At 44.0% G+C, this 15,422-nt stretch overlaps 1 protein-coding gene across 4 annotated transcripts in view; it reads right to left on the bottom strand.

The window, feature by feature from the left end:
- Positions 1-15,422, bottom strand: part of LOC119165123 (uncharacterized) — a 293,343-nt gene that overhangs the window by 14,196 nt on the left and 263,725 nt on the right. For all 4 annotated transcript variants that reach the window (XM_075895155.1, XM_075895161.1, XM_075895152.1 and 1 more), the window contains exons 3-6: positions 13,368-13,614; positions 10,000-10,225; positions 6,774-6,883; positions 4,948-5,263 (exon numbers count right to left, since the gene is read on the bottom strand). In XM_075895155.1, the coding sequence (XP_075751270.1) occupies positions 4,948-5,263; positions 6,774-6,883; positions 10,000-10,225; positions 13,368-13,614 (899 nt within the window). The remainder of the gene's footprint in view (positions 1-4,947; positions 5,264-6,773; positions 6,884-9,999; positions 10,226-13,367; positions 13,615-15,422) is intronic.

The raw sequence follows: 15,422 nt of genomic DNA, 5'->3' as shown, positions 1-15,422 counted from the left end.
TCTAGTGAGACTCCAGTTTCCTCAGCTAGGCTTTTCAGGGGAACTGAGAAGGGCTGCCTCATCGAAGGCCTGTTTTGAAACAGAAATGAGCTCGACAAATCATTAATAGTAGAGTATGAGGGGTGCTTCTTATCTGCTTTCACCTTAAGGAAATAAACAAAAGACATATAAGTTCTCTGCAGATGAAGCGACCACTCATTTGACTCAACATAAAGGCTTTCTACAGGGCTGGTGCGAAAAGCACCCGTAGAAAGGCGGATGCCCAAATGGTGCACGGGGTCCAGCATCTTCAAAGCACTTTGAGTTGCAGACTGATAAACAACGGCCCCATAATCTAAGCGGGTGCGAATGAGGCTTCGATACAGATTTATGAGGCATTGCCTATCACTACCCCAAGTAGTACGTGACAGCACTTTTATAACATTCATGGCTTTTAAACATTTTATTTTTAAATTCTTGATGTGCGGTACGAAGGTCAGCTTGTTGTCCAAGATTAAGCCTAAGAATTTATGTTCGGCTTTGACGGACAGACGTTGCCCGTTCAGTCGAATGTCAGGTTCAGAGTGCATGCCTCTCTTTCGAGAGAACAAGACACACGTGCTTTTTTGTGGGTTAAGTCGAAATCCGTTTTCATCTGCCCATTTGGAGACCTTGTTTAAGCCCAGCTGAACCTGCCGCTCACACATTGCCAAGTTGCATGACTTGAAGCCAAGCTGAACGTCGTCGACATATGTACAATAGAACATATTGCGGGGGATGGACAAGTGCAAAGAATTCATTTTGATAATAAAAAGTGTGCAACTAAGCACACCACCTTGTGGCACGCCTGTTTCCTGGACAAATATTTGGGAGAGAACACTGCCCACACGGACACGGAATGTCCGGTTTGACAGGTAACTTTCGATTATATGAAACATTCTTCCGCGCACACCAAGGTGGGACAGGTCTCTTAGAATTCCAAAACGCCATGTTGTATCATAAGCCTTTTCGATATCGAGGAACACAGAGAAAAAATATTGTTTATGGACGAAGGCGTCTCTGATCTGTGCCTCGATACGAACAAGGTGGTCTGTGGTAGATCTATTTTCTCGAAACCCGCACTGAAATGGGTCGAGCAAATTGCTTGTTTCAAGGATATGTATAAGTCGCCAGTTTATCATTTTTTCGAAGACTTTGCACAAGCAGCTTGTAAGTGCAATAGGCCTATAACTTGACGCTAAAGAAGGGTCCTTGCCCTCTTTCAAAATGGGAATAATAATAGCCTCTTTCCAGGAGGTAGGGATAGTGCCAGAAAACCAGATAGCATTGTATAAACAAAGTAAGGTTTTTCGTGTTTCGACTGGTAGGTTTTTTAACATTTCATACACCACACGGTCAGAACCTGGGGCAGAAGTGCTGCAGGAGTTTAGAGATGTTCGGAGCTCAGCTAAACTGAAAGCTTGATTGTATGCTTCGTATCTAGTGGATTTGTGTTCGAGTTTCTGCTTTTCTATTGTTGTTCTGTATTTTTGGAAAGTGTCAGTATAGTGGGACGAGCTGGATACCCGTTCAAAGTGTGCACCAAGGAAGTTTGCCTGGTCTTCCAAGGTATCACCCTGAGTGTTTACGAGCGGAAGTGTGTGTACTTGTTTTCCTGCTATCCTACCAACCATGTTCCAGACTTTAGCCTCCTGTGTGTATGAATTGATCCCCGATAAAAACTTCTGCCAGCTTTCTCTTCTGGCCTTCCGACGCGTTCTCCTGCCTTGAGACTTTATTTTCTTAAAGCTCTCAAGGTTTTCCGCTGTCGGCGAGTTTCGCAGCAACCTCCATGCCCTGTTCTGTTCCTTTCGCGCATTACGACACTCTGTGTTCCACCATGGGACGTGTCGCTTGCCAGGCTGTCCAGATGTTTGTGGGATGCATTTGGCTGCTGCGTTAATAAGGAAAGCTGTGAAATACTGCACAGCTTCATCTATGTTTAACCTACATATGTCTGTCCAACTCAAACGTGTAGTGTTATGGAAATGTTCCCAGTCTGCTTTGTTCATCAGCCATTTGGGAACATGTAGAGGACATTCATATGTTGTTTGTGAACTCAACACTACAGGAAAATGGTCACTTCCATATAGATTATTTATGATTTTCCATTTCAGTAGGGGTAGGAGTGAAGGTGATACGATGCTGAGGTCTATAGACGAGTAAGTTTTGTTGGCAATGTTATAGTATGTTGGCTCTTTCCTATTCAACAAACAGGCACCGGAAGAGAAGAGAAATTGTTCAATGAGACAACCTCGTGCATCACAGCGAGAATCACCCCACAGTCCACTATGTGCATTTAGGTCTCCAAGAAGCAAATAAGGTTCAGGCAGTTCGTCTATTAAAGACTGGAATTCACGTCTTTCAAGACGTTGGTGGGGAGGTACATACAAAGAGCAGATGGTGACGAGTTTGTTTAAAAGTACCGCTCGAACAGCCACCGCCTCAAGGGATGTCTGGAGTGGTAAATGTGTACACGCTACTCCTTGGTTAATAATAATGGCTACGCCACCGGATGACGCCACAGCATCATCTCGGTCCTTTCGGTATATGACGTAAGCACGTAAAAAATTTGTATTGGAGGATTTTAGGTGTGTTTCCTGTACACACAGCACTTGAGGTGAGTGTTTGTATAAAAGCTTTTGGACGTCGTCGAGGTTTCTAAGCAGGCCTCTGACGTTCCAATGAATAATTTGTGTTTCCATATTGGAAGTAAAGTAGTGCTGTGTGTACGTTAAGGGAGTGACTTGTTTAAGGTGAAAGGTCGAGCTCAAGTAACAGGGCTATTATCAGGCCCTGTTATGAGCTTTTTAGTTTTCTTGGCGCGCTCCAGAGAGCCGCGCCGCTCTTTTGGCACCAGGGGTGCCGCCGTATCCATTGCCTCCTCGGAGGCACTGGATGCCCGCTCATGCGAGCTGGTTTTTTGAAGCTTGGGCCTTGCCTGGCGAGGTGAGGCCTTGAGACCCGAGAACCCTGGAGTCTCTGGTCTCTGTTCAATAGTAGGCGGAGTAGACTCAACTACTGCCACCTTGGGGGCAGGCGCCACAGCCAATGGCTCGCTCTGCGCAGGCCGAAGGAGTGGCGAGGGCTGGTGCGACACTGCCCCCTGGCGCGCCGCGTCAGCATATGTGGAGCCATAAAATGGCGAGACTCTTTTTCTTGCTTCTTTAAATGTAATGTTTTCTTTTATCTTTAAAGTGATGATCTCTTTTTCTTTTTTCCAGAAAGAACAGGAACGTGAGTACGCAGCATGATTACCGCCACAGTTCACACAGTGTGCAGGTGCTTCGCAGTTGTCGGACGCATGGCCCACGACTCCACACAGAGCACAAGTTTTCCGGCCACGACAGCTTTGCGAGCCGTGGCCATATCTCTGACATTGGAAGCAACGGCGGGGGTTGGGAATATAAGGTCTCACGGATGTCTTTGTGTACCCAGTCTGAATAGTTTCCGGCAAATCGCTCGAAGCAAAGGTCAGTACTAAGTGTTTGGTTGGGATTTCCTTTTGATCTCTCCTGATCTTAATGCGCTGTACGTTTCTCACGTTCTGGCTCTTCCATCCTTCCAGAAGTTCAGCTTCGGTCAGGTCAAGCAAATCTACGTCCGATACGACCCCGCGAGATGAGTTCATGGACCTGTGTGTCGTAATACTGATGGGTGTGTCTCCAAACGTTGTGAGGGTGTTCAGTTTATCGAATTGGTCTTTGTCACGTATTTCAAGGAGTAGATCTCCGCTGGTCATTTTGGTAACCTTGTACCCGGCACCGAGAGTTTCGGTTAGGCACCTAGCCACTATGAAGGGGGATACAGTTCTGGCTTGTTTGTTAGTTTTTTCGCAGTGTATAACGTGAAAATGAGGAAAAATTTGTCTTGGCCGAATGAGAAAATTGATGTCTTCGGTGCGTACCCGCTTTGAGGAGGCACGATCACTAAGTAAAGGGAATGCTTTGTGCATGCTAATTTTATGTTGTTCAGCAGCGTTGGCGGCCACCCACCACGGAGCCCAACGAGGGGACCTGCAAGTTTGCGGATGCTGAAAGCTTGCAGACGTCAGCCGTACAACTCTGCTATAACCCAATGCGCCTAGGCCAAGGTAGGCTATTTGCACAGGGTTAACCCTTGCCGCCGAGAAAATTGGAAGTAAGCAGAAGAGAGAAGTAGACAGGAAAGCTAAAAATGTAAGAAAGACGAAGATGTAGGGAGAGAGAGATAGAAAAAGGCGACTGCCGATTTCCCCTGGGTGGGTCAGCCCAGGGGTGCCGTCTACGTGAAGCCGGGGCCAAAGGGGCGTGTTGCCTCTGCCGGGGGGCCTTAATGGTCCAATCACCCAGCGTCGGCTCAACCCCCAGGATCCCCTTTTCCCCGGACACGGCAAAGCCACGCACGGCTAGGCGTGGGAGGGAGTCGAGACTCCCCCGTTAGCTCGGGTCCATGGTGTCGCTACACACCAAACGCCTACTTGCTCAGGCGCCCCTGCGGGGATTCGTGTACGAGAGTACATAATGTTAGTATACTACGGAATGTAGCCTTTCCTTCATCATTGAGGCGATGCCCTATTTCACGAAGAGGGGAATAATGCCACCCATAGTAGTGGGTGAAAATCAAGGCCAGTGGCACAGGTCATGAAAAAAAAATTTGAATGCTGTTTTTTTTTTTTTTTTCAAGAGTGAGCTTAACGACTCATTTAACCAAAAGCCCTGTTGATCTACAACAAATAAACTCCGCCTGGACCTCAGAGGTGGTGTGACAATATTATGTCAATGTAAAAAGCTGACTTTGTCCCATCCCCCCCCCCCTCCCTCTTAGATGATTAGGAGAGGCGGCCGCCCCCCTGTGCACACATCCATTCGGACAAGCATTACTTATCTGAAACACTGTCTGTAGTTACAATTGCACTGTGACAACTACAGCCTCCTTTTCTATACTCACTGCAGTTAGGCCTCCCCTGCACTGCCTCAGGTGAAGGCGTGTCTGGCAGGTCGCTCAACACCGACGCCTCATGGTAACCACTGGAGTCCGAGCTTTGACGAGAGTGGCCCGCACCTTCGCGCCGGCCTCCTTTAACTGGGAGCGTCGTGGTGTCGCCCTCCTGCTCAGGAATCGTAGGCGGCGGGGATGCCGGCAGCGGCGGAGGTGGCGCCGGTCGCTTCTTGCTCGTGGGTCGGGCAAATACGGTTGGTAGCTCACTTCGCGTGGGCGACGTTCCTCTGCTGCTGGCACCGTCGCTACTCGAACCAGTCAAGCTCTGCAGCGCAAAAGCAGGGATGTTTAAATGAAGCATTATAAAAGCTGCTTTTTGTCATAGGAAACTGTCGCCAACTTTGAATAAACTGTCACCCACTCTGAAGCAAACAAAGCTTGTCTGCAAGCCTATATACACAATGATCACACGCATAGAAACAAAGAAAACAGGCATGCATAAACTGCTACACTAAATGTTTTCATGTCACACCAAATGTTTTCATGACTCATTCATACCCAGAACTTGTGTCAGTTGGAATGATCTTCCCCATGATATCGCTTATATAACTGATAAAAATATGTTTCGTAAAACTATTAATCTTCTCTAAATGTTTGTGTGTATATATACATGTTTGTATATATGTAGTATATATGTGTGTATATATAAGGTTATTGTTAGTATACGTTTTTCCTCATAAATTGTTGTCGTTTATGCCTACTTTATTTCACTTACTTATCTGCTGTGAGTTTTTTTTTTGCTGTTTTGCATTGCTTATGTTATGTATATCTCCACTCCCCTCTGTAATGCCCTCGGGCCCTGAGGGTACAATAAATAAATAAATAAATAAATAAATAAATAAATAAATAAATAAATAAATAAATGGAATGACACGTAGAGCTTAAATAAAGCATAATAAATAAAAATAAGAACACTATAATATTCATGGACATTAAGTTGGAAATTAGGTTGAAAATAAAATCCCATCTTAATGGCTCGCATACCGTTAGCCCAATTACACTTGAGCCCTTCCAAAAGGGCCTTCTGACGTCGCCATTCCCGCCATTTACTTACTTTACTGTCAGACAGTCAGCGCAATGGAGCAGACAACATTAATGTAGCATAGCCCGGTGAAAATGGAACTTGCATTGTTCACAAGCTTAACGTAAAGAAGTTATTTTTTGCATCAACCAGATTGAAATACAGCAATTGCATTTACTTCTGCCTGATATGCACTGCAGTGGTCTTCTCTGTCATTGGTAGTTTGAGTACATACAATTATTTATATTGAGGCCCTACCACATCATTGGGCTTGTGCTCCAGAATGTCCCACTGGTGGCAGGAATTGTGTCCTAGCTACTAAAAAAAAAAAATAAGATGAAGAGACACTAAAGCCAACTAATAAGTAAATGTGGACTCTTGAAATGTTACCTTTTATTGCTTAAGTGCTGCTGAGTATAACACAGTTTCAGACACTCTAAAGCATTGACCTTTCATTCTAACATAAATTGCTACGTATCTGCGTTTAGTATCCTTTCAACTGTCTCCCCTATACATAGCAAAGAAACTACAATAGAGTGCAACAACAAGCAGGAAAGGACTGTGCCTTTGTTTCCATTAGATGTTCTGTTGTGGTGCTATTTTTTGTGACACATAGCAACTTACAAACTAGTGCACATAATTACTTTTCAGGTTTCAGTACATTATGCCTATACTGAATAACAAATCCAAAAACACCACAACATGAAAATCAGCAACATATGTTCTGTTAAATTCATTTACCAACTTAACTCACCCCTTTGCTACCGGAATGATGTGGGAAGACTTGGCTTCCTCTCTTGTTCTCCTGGTTTAGAGAGTAGCTCATGATGTCTGCTGTGGAGTTTTGAATGTTGTTTGCCAGCGCTGCAAAAAGAAAGAATCATCATTCCACACTGAACTACATACTGATGCAAAGAGTAAATTTAAGGCCTCGTTTTCTTTGTTAGACACAATATTATTAAAACTAACAGACAATAATGCCAGAGAAAGTATAGGGAATGTTATTGGAAGAACTTGTAATGTAAATGTGAAGAAAGAAAAATTGACGAAAAGATAACATGCTACGGGCAAAATCCAAACCTGCGACCTTAGAATAACGTGCCCGATGCTATACCACTAAGCTACGGTGGTGGTGGTCATCCTTCTGTCCACTTTATATATGTGCCCTTAAATATGGGAGCTTCAGTCAGTACCCCCTGTTGTCATTGCGGCGAGTGTGGGACACTTTTTCTTGCCTATTACAGCGAGTGTGGAATACTTTTTCTTGCCCTTTTGGTGTCACGTACTACGTGACCTTATTACAAGATGACAGCTGGCCAATAATCCCTTGCATACCATCATATTCGAAAGGTGACAGGTTCGGATCCTGCCATTGGCAAGTTATCTTTTCAACCATTTTTTTTCTTCACATTTACATTACAATTACCTCTAATAACACCCCCTATTTCTTATCCGGCATAATTGTCTGTTAGCTCTCATTAACATACTCATGTGCAGTTGGAAGACTGTGGATTCAGAATGCACCGATGGAAATTGAGGGTACTTCTGGGTACACGTTGATTCCTCTCAATTGAAGTCATAATAACTATGCTACACTGGAAAACGACAAATAATGCCCACAATGCTTTACTTTGCTTAACTGTCTGTTGGTTTCATTTATTTTTTGGGTATCGGTTGTGCGTAACAACAAAACCAGGATCTCTAACAATTCCTTTTCTTTTGTGCTTTTGTAGTGACAGCTTCATCCTGGCTGCCTCTCCTAGCATGCAAAGGTTTATTGGCCTGCTGACACCTTGCAAAAATATCGCATGCCACATGGCGCGGCAAAACGAATGTTCCACACTCTTCACCTCCCCTATGAGTAATGCTGGCTGACACTCCCAGGAATTATACATACAGTCAAACCCTGGTACAACGAACGCCGCTTCGACGAAATTTCCACTCTAATCAAAAACTTTCGGTTCCCGGTATGCAATCAATAGCAGTCTTCTTCTTCTTCTTCTTCTTCTTCTACTCATGGCTCTTACCCAATGCAGGGAACAAGTCGAGTGTTAAGTGAATATTTTTTAAAGTTTTTATTCACAATACTTCTCGTATAACGAGGAATAGTTAATGCAACAACCTAATTACCGAATATTTGTATTCAAATGTTAAAAAGAATGAACAATTCAGCTCAATACTTTTTTAGTCTGACTGATAAATTCTTCTACAGCGTAGTAAACATCCCTGTGATTGTAGCCTAGAGTAGAGGCACCAAAAGAAAAAACAACCGATTCCGATATTTGCAGACCCAAGTTTCGAAGAGGTGGTGCTCTGAATCTTCTCCTCAATGATGTGCACCGGCTACAAGATAGAAAGCAATGACTAATTGTTTCGTCCTCCTTACAGAAGAGACACAGAGGAGACAGCGCTCGACTTGCTCTATGCAGGTAAAAGTTGAGGGAGGTAACTCGGATGGTTATAGCCACTTCCATTATTCTCGACCGTGATAACTCACTGTTCTAGGGAAATAATAGCTGCTTATATTCTGGAGAGGCTGTCAAGAGTCAATCCATAAATATTCTCCCCACAACAAAAACTTTTTCTTCTGCCGTCCCGCTTCACGAAATTCGACGATGCGATTCCATGCTCAGATATTTAATGCCATTCAGTAAACACAATCTTGAACATTTTCATGCATTTTCATGACATGAAAATACATTAATAAAGTCTAAAATGTGCGTTGGCACCAGGTACCAGAAACCTCCACTGTTTACCAAGCACGGAGGCCACCATTGCTCGATAGCGATGGCAATGAGACTGCCTGCTTTTGCCACTGGCCTGCTTCTGAGCAGTAGACCTTCCAGCTCATCCAGCTCAGTCGCTCAGTTCATAGTTTCCTTCACGCGGCTGCTGGGTGCAATCGCGGAACAATGCCTTCTCCGAGGCAATGCTTTTGTTTGTTTTTTTCGTGGTTGGCCAGTGTGGTCCCTAATCAGAGCAGCTGTTCTTCCGCATTATCAACAAAAGCAGCCAGCCCGGAGTGGTGGCTGATACCACTCCTCCATATCGATGTTGTTGCGTGTACTTTGATTGCGGACAGCTGGTGGTGTTACCGTGCTAGCACAACTGTTAAGTTCATTCACGAAAGCCAATAGAGCCGTTGTTTCAGCGTGCTTTTCACCATATCGTCGCTATTATGCAGAGGTGAGAATCGCGTCATGACACTGCAGGGAAAGAAAAAGAAGCAGCCGACACTTTTTGAAATTTGAGAATAAAGGTTCCTTTGTTCTGCTAGCTCAGGTCTGCTATATATATATTTCTTTTATTTGACTACAACTAAACTTTTGCTTTCAAGAAACTATTTCAGTGCATCAACAGTTTCGTTGTAGTGTGGTTCGACTGTATGCAATAATTCAAAAAAGTAGACAGGGAAGGGTCTCCTGACGGAGCTTAATTGGTAGAGAAATGGGTGTGTTATCCAAAAGTGAAAGGTTTAGTTCCTCTGGGTGGAAAGGTTTCTTTTTGTACACTTTATTTTTTTTGCATTTATATCATGTTTGCCATAAGCACACTTCAGTTAGAAGCAACAAAAATTGTTCCCTATGCTTCAATCATTTATCAGTGGGTCTCACTGGTTATGCCTAACACATAAATGAGCCCCTCAAAGCATATCCCTTCTTTTCTACTACAGATACATAGGCACAAAGTAACTACTCGCTATGTAATCTCATGTCGAATTGATAAGTAAGAGCTGCATTGAAAAAAAAAAGTAAAACAATTGAGAAAAACGAGACATATTCTTTCTAAATTCAATGACAATTGTGGTCAGTACTGTGGAATCCTGCTGTAACAGTGCCTAATTTACGTTTAATTTAATGTTTTATTTCTGGTTCCTGTGAAAAACAGTATAGAGATTGCACTATAGTTAAAAAGCAAAGATGTCTGACTACCAATACTTGGTGGAGAGTTTCCTAGACAGACAAGAATGGGGAACGTACTGCGGTTGGAAAGCAGGGTAACCTCGGAGGCTCCGTACTCTTGCAGGGTACAGCCGAGGTCCAGGGGACGAGTTGGGATGCCCGGCCGTACTAGTTGATACCCTTGGGGATCCAGGTTCTTCTCCGTGCAGACGTTCTGGCGGAGCTCCCCCAGTGTTGTCGTCAGCGGCAACCGCAGAACCATAAGCTGCTGGCGGGGTAGGCGTACCTGGATGCGTTGTGTGGGCTGCATACCAGGAAATAATATTTAGTATAAAAAGAGTGATACAACAAAGAAAATGTCCACTTGTGCCCCAAGAAAGACTAGAAAGACACGGGAAGTTTGAGTGTGCACCCACAACTGAGCTGTACTGACCACAAGAAAAAATTAAACATGACGTTATAAAGTGTGGAAACTTGTACATGCCTGTAATTCATGATGAAGATAGAAGCACAAGGAGCCACACAGTGTGCCACTTCTTGCTTCTCCCAGTTTTTCAAGTTTTTAATTTTTTCTAACATCATGTGCAACAAAATTGAGGCATCTACTTTCAATGTCCATTGTCGCTTGCACATGGTAGTTTTTCCTGATGAGCCAAGAAAGAGCAATGATTACGCAAGCGTAAAAGGGAAATGTTGGGTATGGCGGTGAAGCTCAACTCTATAAAGCTTCATAACAAGATGGTTCAATTTCTTGTAGAATGGCCAAGAATTACCAGTTCGAGAAATTTTTTGCAAAATGCTCCCTGGATGGCACAGCATCTCAATCCTTTCAGAGATTACCCTAAATTTTCTATCAGGCTTGCAAGGGACACTTCAGGGTAATGTCTAGAGATGTAAATACGGAATGAAAATGATGGAATTGCACTACTATCACTGTATCTCTGTAAAGTGAGTCAACACGAGGACATACAAATAAAATGCAACTTGATTAACAGATGACCTACACGTAATCCACTGTAATACCACACTTAAAACTGATGTTATTCACCATCATCATATTATGTTTTTTTCCTTTCATCATTGTGAACATACTACTTGGGCATCCAGTATATACAGAAAGAGCCTATACAACAAGAATTTAAAAAGTGACTCCTCTGCCTTCGTTGTTCGCCCTGTTTACCTCGACCAGCTATGAATCTTCACTAACTTTCCCAGCTTTTAATCCTACTCAGAATCGATATGATTGCTCTGAAAGGGAAAAAACAAAAAAATGAAGAACGATTTCCTCATGTCCGGAAATCAAACCTTGTACCAGTGCCCTAATTTACAAGATGAATATGCATAGAGATTGGCCTAACAAGCAAAAAGGAGGAAACAGGCAGTTAGTAGTACGCCGGGGAGCCCACTGATAACTTCTAATAGGAACAAGCGCTCAGTGACATGTGTGCAGTTGCATCTACTAAAAAAAGATCAGGCTACTGAGAAAAACACCAGGCTTGTGCATAACACTTACACAGTGCAGTCTCAGCGAAAGCTGGAGGAGCGGTCCTGCTACAAAAATCTCTAAGGGAGACTGTTGCACTTGCTCTGTTAAACTATTTCTTGTCTTCTTTGCAGTGCTTCCCCACATAAGCGCATCACTAACCCAACATGAACAAACTAGCCATGGGCGTCGGCAGGTGGCAGTACAAAAGGCGCCTTGCACCCCTCAATCCTCACAAGCACTTGCCCGCACCCAAGCTACACCAGTGCTCCCCCTCCTCCCCAAGCCGCAATTCAACACCGGTTTGCACACCCCAAGAGAAAATCCTGCAGAGGACCAAGGAACTGGACCCTTCTGTCGCATTACAGGACGGCTACTACAAGTACAATTGCAAGGTACCTGCTACAGCGTAAATCAGAATGATTTTGCAAAGTGGGGAAGTACCCGCTATGTCATTATTCATTGTTCTGCAGAGAAGCGAGATGCCCCCTATGTGTCTGTAACATGCACTTTGTTGATGCTGTGGCTGATGATGATGAATAACTATTACCATAAGTCGGCAAAAAATGTCAAACACACTTGGACTCACCCATAAAATATATCTTGCCTCAAAAACTCACTCGAACACACACACATCACAATTTTCCTCACGCAGGCTCACTCAGACTAGGGTTCAATACAATTTTTTCTCAACCGAACTCACTCGGGCTCCAACTCACCATAACTTTAGTGACCCGAAATCACTCAGACGCCAACCCACGGCTTGGTCTGAGAGTCTGAGGCCCATATTCACAAATGCGCCTCGATTCAAAACTTGACCTCAGGGGACCCATGAGGCCTGTGTATGTCGACTCATGGGTTTGTCAGCGTACATGTAACTTTTTAGACCAAATTTTAAATTCTCTTTAACAGTAATATTTTGCATAATCAGTGCTCCACTAGGCAGCTTTTAATCTTGTACATTTAAATGCGGGTTATCAGTGGCTGCAGTCCATTACGGGCAGTTTTATAGAAAAAGATGACAAGCAAGATATTTTTACCACAAATTCCCATGAAGAAGGTTGCTGAGGGAGATCGAGGCACATCACTCGCTCATGGTTGATGCCTCCAATAAATAAATATTGAGCTGTTCTCTGAATGCTAATCTGCTGAAGTGAGTGCAAGAATAAGAAAATCTAAACGCGAGCCGACACACGGTTCATAACACTACAGCAGAAGTTCATTAGTTCTCACCATAGATCAGCATACTGCTGATCTATGGTGTTCATTAGTTCTCACCATAGAACAGCTCACTCAGACTCACTCATGAAATATATTTTGCCCCCCAAACTCAATTTATCTCAGCCAGACTCCCTCTGACTCAAACTCATCAAGGTATTACTCACCCAGACTCACTTACACTCAGACTCACAGCTCAATCAGAGCCTGAGTGAGTCGACTCGCGAGTGTGTTTGTTGACCTATGATTATGGCTGAGCCCTTTGTGAAGTTTTAAATCGCCTTCTCGTTGCGCTATTAATATTTTCTGATGCCTGGTGTTATTTTAATATTCTACCATGCTACATTACATCTGTTAATATTGTCACGTGCATCCTGCGAGAACGACGAAGGCGACAGTGCATATGCGCATCTGCACACTTTTATGCAGAACACAACAACGAGAAAGACGAAGAACTCTCTCGCATGCTGTAAATAAAAAGACCGGACCCGCTGCTGCTTTCTCAGCTTCTTCAAATACAACCTCTGTCTTCACATCACGACACTGGTGGAGGTGCTGGGTATCCGAGGGTGGCAGGGTAGAGCACATGTTGACAGACAAAGGTGTCGAGGCTGGGACGCACGTGACAATATGATTCCTTGTCCGACATGATGCATGTGCAGGGTATTTCTTAAAGGAGCTTAAGCAACTGTGTGGCTCTGCAGTAGAACACTTAACTGGTTTACTGAATTGTTCTCCTTCTCACCTCGAATGGCTTGGAAGGGGGCCTCACGCCTTTCCTGTGCCAGTATGCGGGATCGGCAACTTTGCCAGACACAGCCGGGGCCCCTTTGGGCACGATCAGCAGGTGACTCACATCAAGCGAGCCAATGGCTGTGTTGGGCTTGCACGTGAGCATGTCTCCCCGCTCGTTCGGTGCTTGCACTAGATAGCCACTAGGATTGATCTTGTGGGCAGTGGCCACCTGGACCAGCAGGTCCATGACAGGCGTTCTGAAAAATATAGCGAGATATCAGAGAAATATTTTTCCGTACCTACAAGCGCAGAAAGATTCACAATAAAGAGGTGTTGTCAAGTATTAACAATAAGTTTACTCATGCAGAAGAGGTTACGTAAACACTGCCTCAATTTAGAGTACAAAAGACAAGTAGTTGATCAATGCATCCATTCAAGTGATGTTCACGAATGCCAGCTACTTTTTAGTGAGCTCATCATAACAGTATTCACCTTTTAATATGTGAAAAGAAAGTGACTTAAAAACCTTGCATTAACAAGATTCAAGTCACAGTGTAGCAAAAAAAAAAACACTTACCAAACAACCAATTTAAATGTACAGGTCGAAAAAGCATAGATAAAATGATGTAGGTCAAAAGATTGATTTGTTAAATCATTTAATAGCTTATCCACAGTGTTGTCTCAATGCAACAAAGGCCTTTCATTCATTGTTACCAATTGCTCAGCACAATCTGAAAATGAAGGCACCATTCAAATTAGCATATGTATAGGCAAAAATATGAATTTGCACATGAAATGCAAAATTGATTTATTATATAACCTCCCACTCACCGCTGCGAAAACACCATAGCAAGACATCTTCCTATCATCCTTTATTCCAGTTTGCGATTGCAGTTTCATAGCAAGGACACATGCCAAGTATAATACCCCTGAATGATGACTTAGTTTGGCTGCGGTGCTGCTTTCCATTTACTAGATGATCATTCCATACCTGACTGCAAGTTCCGTAAACACAATAATTTCACACTTCCATGGCCGTCAAACTTAAAAGGATACTGAAGGCAAATAACAATTTATGTAAAAAAAAATCAATGTTTAAGAACGGCAAAATGTTAATATTATCAACAGCAGAGTTCTACTGATTGCTCGAGATGTTAAGGTAAATGTACAATACCACCACGAGTGGGACATTTTGAAATGATTCAGATGATGTCAAAAGTCCCTAGTACAATTAATGACTACTATACAAACCAGTAGCAATAAAAAAGAACCTTCCATGCATTACAACACATAATAAAATGCTGTTTGTCCGTTTCTGTTCGATTCATGGAAATTTAAATAACCGCTTGGCGTTACTACTGGAGTCGAATGGCGCAAGTGGGACCAAAAATTCTGTTTTCGCCGAACTACGCGAAGCGCTCATCTCGAGTGGTAGTTTCGGTATCGCGAACTGCTGCGTGCGCTCTGCACGCGCACCGAGGTTGGTGTGACGGAAAGTTCGTAAAAAATGCCCCGTGAATCCTGGCGAACGCTCGAACGGAGTACACCACTTGAGATGCAGCAAAGAAACCGACGTCATTTCTCTATGCCGACGTGCCTTCTCTCTCGGTGGTGCAAAACGAACCCCTCATGCTCGTAGTGGCCGAGTACCGCGCCTCTGCGCCAGCGTTGCCAGCCCATGTCTCGTTTTCAAGTCCACTGACGAATCCCGTTGCGGTAATCTCCAAAATGACCTTCGTTGCCGAGGTGGCCCGCGTGACTTTCACTTAGCCGCTGCCACGGTGTAAAAATAACTTACCCCCGTATTCACAAACGCTCCTCGACTCGACTTTCAGCCTTCACCTGACAGAGTTGAGCACTGCGCCACCGCTTGGCTGAAGATGACGCTGCGCTACTCAAGAATCGCAGCAGATTGCCGCTGATATGCAAGGACTTGGCGTGCCTAGAGACGGCGCTCCCATCGGATTTCTCAAGTGAAGGTGAAGCGTTGAGTGAAGGGACGTTCTAGAATACGGGGGTTAATCTTACACCGTGCGCTGCTAGTGTCGGCGGCCGCGCAGTAAAG

This window comes from Rhipicephalus microplus, chromosome 1 (genome assembly GCF_043290135.1).
Source record: "Rhipicephalus microplus isolate Deutch F79 chromosome 1, USDA_Rmic, whole genome shotgun sequence".
In the NCBI taxonomy this organism is placed as follows: domain Eukaryota; kingdom Metazoa; phylum Arthropoda; class Arachnida; order Ixodida; family Ixodidae; genus Rhipicephalus; species Rhipicephalus microplus.
This window is presented reverse-complemented; position numbering and strand designations above follow the sequence as displayed.